This window comes from Lolium rigidum, chromosome 1 (genome assembly GCF_022539505.1).
Source record: "Lolium rigidum isolate FL_2022 chromosome 1, APGP_CSIRO_Lrig_0.1, whole genome shotgun sequence".
Lineage (NCBI taxonomy): Eukaryota > Viridiplantae > Streptophyta > Magnoliopsida > Poales > Poaceae > Lolium > Lolium rigidum.
Genome location: NC_061508.1, coordinates 57,738,806 through 57,743,182, shown reverse-complemented (window position 1 = coordinate 57,743,182; position 4,377 = coordinate 57,738,806). Strand labels below are relative to the sequence as shown.

General features: G+C 51.5%; 1 protein-coding gene across 1 annotated transcript; it reads right to left on the bottom strand.

Annotated features, from left to right (window-relative positions):
- Positions 1-1,121: 1,121 nt before the first annotated feature.
- Positions 1,122-2,223, bottom strand: LOC124673645 (peroxidase 1-like). Its single transcript, XM_047209688.1, has 2 exons — positions 2,005-2,223; positions 1,122-1,901 (listed from the first exon to the last, which is right to left on the bottom strand). The coding sequence occupies exons 1-2, from the start codon at positions 2,218-2,220 to the stop codon at positions 1,122-1,124; spliced, it is 996 nt and encodes a 331-aa protein (XP_047065644.1). The 5' UTR covers positions 2,221-2,223.
- Between the last annotated feature and the right edge of the window lie 2,154 nt (positions 2,224-4,377).

Here is a 4,377-nt window from a genome sequence, read left to right as displayed (position 1 = left end):
GAACGGTCAACTAAATTGGAATCCTGCCGTCTGAGCTCCTTCTGCGGGTTTCAAACAAGGGTTTGAGGAAAACTGAGCAAAAACTAAGAAGTTGGGGAAAACTGAGTACAACTAAGAACCTGAGGGCACGAGAATAGAAATCCCTATTAATATATTCTCTTTGTCAAATAAACCTCGCGAGCAATTTTTTTTGTTGCCTCGGGTCAGTTTGGACATTCCTCTAGAGGAGGTCAAGACGCTTCTATAAGGTTCCTCTGAGCATGTGAAGTGGCATACCGTGAGCAACCAAACAACCATTTTTGGGCTCATCGGAACTAGGAAAATGCCTCGCGAGCGAACAAGCACGTAGTATACATAGACGGTTGGACATTGCTGACAAAATTAAGAATCTACCCCATATATAGCTCTTAAAAAAAATTAATCACACTCAAGGTTTTTTTCTCAGTTGGGAACTTGGGATAAAATACTATGGTGGATCAGTACTTCTGACTTTCGGAAATACACTACCCGAAACAAAGATTTTTTTTTTGATAAAGAGAATATATTAATATCAGAAGATACCAATTACATCCAGTATCTGCAGCTACGCACCGTCCTAATGGCAATACATATGCACACAGCTAAAAAAGAGAAAACAAACTAATTAAGAAAAAAGAGTCCTGTCACAGCATTCCAGCCCTAACAACAACAATACAACCACCAACATGACAACCCATGAACTCCGGACTCTTCAAAAGCAATGCCTCCAAGAAGAGAACGGTGCACAACGCCGTCGTTGCCCGATCAAAGATCTTAGGTTTTCACCCTGAAGATAGTCCGCTCTCAAAACAATGCCTTCATCGAGGAAAATCCTGACGCGCGGGTACGTTCTCGACAGAAATGTTTCAAACATATCAACAAATTCGTCCACAATTTATCAAATCTTTTTTTTTTTGAGAAAAACTATATAGATACCAGGGGATGTTGTTCGGTAAATCTTTTTCTCGGTGCTCGAGATTTCAAAAATACCGGATTCACATTACAAACGAATGGTTTCATGAAACGGACACGCACCATCTCGTGCATTTACAACTTACAATCAACAATCAACGATATCTCAAACAAACAAAAATTATAGGCCTCTAGTTGAGGACGTAGCACTTCTTCCTGATTTCCCCCTCGGCCCCGGTGAGGACGCCGACGTTGCCCATCTTGATCATGGACTCGCTGAAGTCTTTGAAAAACTCAGCGTCGAACTTTCCCGTGGCGACGCGCTGGACGTAGTCCCTGGTGGTGCCGTCGGTGAGGAGAGCGGCGTCGGAACGGAAGAGGCCCCTCCGCTTGGCGACGTGGCCGTAGTAGCTGCTGTCGAAGGTCTTGTAGCTCCCGGGGTCCATCTCCGACAGCATGCTGCGGTCGTCGAGGCTCTTGCACTTGAGCCTCAGCTTGTCGGCGTACTCGCTGTCCAGGGACGGGTCCACGAGGCTGTACGCGCCGTCGTTGCCGGTGGCGTTGTAGAGGCGGTCGGCGTATGACGGGCAGTGCGCTGTGCCGAGGGTGTGAGCGCCGGAGAGGACGACGAGGTCCTTGAGGTTGAGGTCCTTCGAAGCGAAGATCTTGGCGAGCAGAGGGACGTCGCCGTTGGCTGGGGGAAGCTCATTGCTGGCCTCTGTGGCGCTAGACGCCCTGCCGTCTCGCCTGCCCAGAGCCACTGGCCAGTTGGGCCCCTTGGCTAGCACCACGGCGTCGCGGGACATGAGCGTGAGGACGTCGGCGCAGGAGACGACGCCTGGGCAGGCGGCTTCGAGCTTGGCCTTTACCCGCTCCACGGAGCCGAACCCTCGCAGGCTCTTGTTCGGCTTGGCGTCCTTCTCCGCCACGTTGCCCTTCGTGGAGTCGAGGAGGACAGAGGCGTCACAGCCCTGTTATTTCACGTTTCACGAAGGCACATGTCAGCATATACTACTTCATCGATCTTCGGTAGAAGCAGAAAATGCGATCAGACAGAGGTCAAGCACAACTTACCCTGACGAAGCAGTCGTGGAAATGGAGACGGAGGAGCGGGCCGGCGAGGCTGGGTGCGGCGGCGATGATCTTGACCATCTCCTCGCGGACGATCTCCTCGACTTGCGGGCATGTCTTGCTGTAGAAGCCGATCTCCAGTTGAGCGACTGCTGCCGCCGAGCTAGCTGCAAGAACGGCCACGATGGCAAGAGGGAGCAGCAAAGACCTGATCGCCATGGAGCTTGACTAATTACACGATCAGGGTAAGCTGCCTTCTGTTACGTGTCTACAGCAAAGAATGTTGTGCAATATAGCTGGTTGAGTGATGATCTATGTCGAGGAAATGGATGGATGGACGGATGGTGTGTGAGCATGTCCTCGCAACTCCCTGTATTTATACATGTCCAGGTTGCGTAGACTGCGGTGCATGTCAACGCGCAGCAACCTGTTTTCTGTGTACAGACTCTACAGAGCATGTTCTAACTACCATCTCGACACAACCGCCTCAGCTGTACTATCAACGAAACTGAGCAAACACGGCTCAGCGAATGCAGGAAAAATGGAAGAAAATGGATGTACGCCAATGCCAGTTCATGAGCGTCGAGCGTAACATGGCATGAATCTATCATCTGTGTCCGAGCTAGCTTCAGCGGATATGGATGGCAATTTTGCGATGATTTTGGGCTATAATTGCCGTAAGGATATAATATGCACCAAGGGAATTTGGCTCCCATGCACAGTGTCATGTGCTTGGCCAATGATTTTGGCCGGCTAGCTGTATACGTCAACCATACAATCTCTGTGGACAACTTCATGCTGGTTCAAGTAAAAGTTCCAAAATTGCAGTTACTCACTTAAATCACACTGGGGTCATTAGAATGCAGATACCTTGCTCTTCCTTCGGAAGGATCTTGCTCAAGTAAAGAATCCGAAATGGATTCTACCTTCCTTTGCGCAAATTTCTGGACTTAGGATAAACTTTCATAAATATGAATTGGTGCCTTTAAATGTTCCCCATGATGAAGTTCAGCTCTCTGCTCAAGCTTTGAGTTGCAGAATTGGTTATTTCCTACTTGGGGGGTCCACTTCTTCATTGTAATGACTCATTGCCTTTTGGATAATTGTGAAGGGCATTTTAAATATCATTTAGCCAATTGGGGTCCAGTCTCACATAAAAAGAGAATTTGGGGGTCTAGGTATACCAAGCTTGGCTGATATGAACTTGTGTTTGTTGGCTTCTTAGATTAAGAAATACCAACTAGAACAATTCTAACATTTTTTGCTTCTGCTATGTGGGTGTTTCCCCTTTTTGCAAAGGTCTTCTATCACTAGTAGAAACAAGGGCTTTGGTTTTTTGCCCCAAAGAGCTTTTGCACCGAATTTGACACGAACCGGTGCGGTGCTAAAGGGTGTCATTAGCACCGGTTCGTGCGGTCTGGACGTTCGAGGGATCTTTAGCACCGGTTCGTGTTACGAACCGGTGCAAATGAGCTATCTTTTGCACCGGTTCGTAACACGAACCGGTGCTAAAGGTTCTTTAGCACCGGTTCGTGTTACGAACCGGTGCTAAAGGTCTACCCTTTAGAGCATCTCCACTCGTCTCCCCGACGAGGCCCCCGAGCGACGTTTTTCCCATCCGGACGGCGAAATTCGGCCCAGTCGCGCCCCCGGTTCCTCGATTTCGTCCGGATTTGGCCCTTCATCCATCCGGCGATCCCACGCCATCCCCGGTCCCCCGAGGCGCGCTCGGGGACTCCGGACGAAAGAATTTGGCGCGAAACGTCGTGTGGACCCTCGTAGTCGGCGACAGGACCGCCAAATCCTGTCGATTTCCCTCCAATTTGCTTGCATATCCCCATTCTCTCCCGCCGAATTTGTGTAGGCATCTCCATTCTCCTCCTCGTCTTCTCGTCCACCACCATGCCGCCGAAGGCGAGGAAGCTGCGGGCGAAGAAGGAGCGGCCGCCGGGTGTGTCCAACGCACAGTGGGCGGCGGACGAGCTCCGGCGCCAGATCGAAACAAGCGGCAGGGCGGAGAGGGAAAAAAACTCTCCGCGAAGAGGGCGGCAGCGGCGGCGGAGGACGAACAGGCGAGGAAGATCTCCATGGCCATGAGCATGGGCCATGCTCGCGGCGGCGGCGGCGCCGCCATATTCCCCGGCCAATGGCCGATGCAAGGTACAAGCAGTTCCCCGTCGACTTTCTCCCCTTCGAGCTTCTCGCCGTCGTCGCCTGCCATGTTCCAAGAGGCCACCTACAGCCAAACGTCCAGGTTCACGCCGTCGCCGCCCGAGCTCGCCGTCGGCAACCTGAAAGAGAACCAGTACGAGGGCATCTCGCCGGCCCTGCGACGAGGGCCACTCCCGTTCGGTGCGATGGCGGCGCCGAACGACG

Bases quoted from the DNA above. Each gene is read 5' to 3' on its own strand.
- LOC124673645 (XM_047209688.1), bottom strand. From the start codon at position 2,220: ATGGCGATCAGGTCTTTGCTGCTCCCTCTTGCCATCGTGGCCGTTCTT. The intron at 1,902-2,004 runs GTAAGTTGTGCT...GTGAAATAACAG, and splicing joins TCCACGACTGCTTCGTCAGG to GGCTGTGACGCCTCTGTCCT.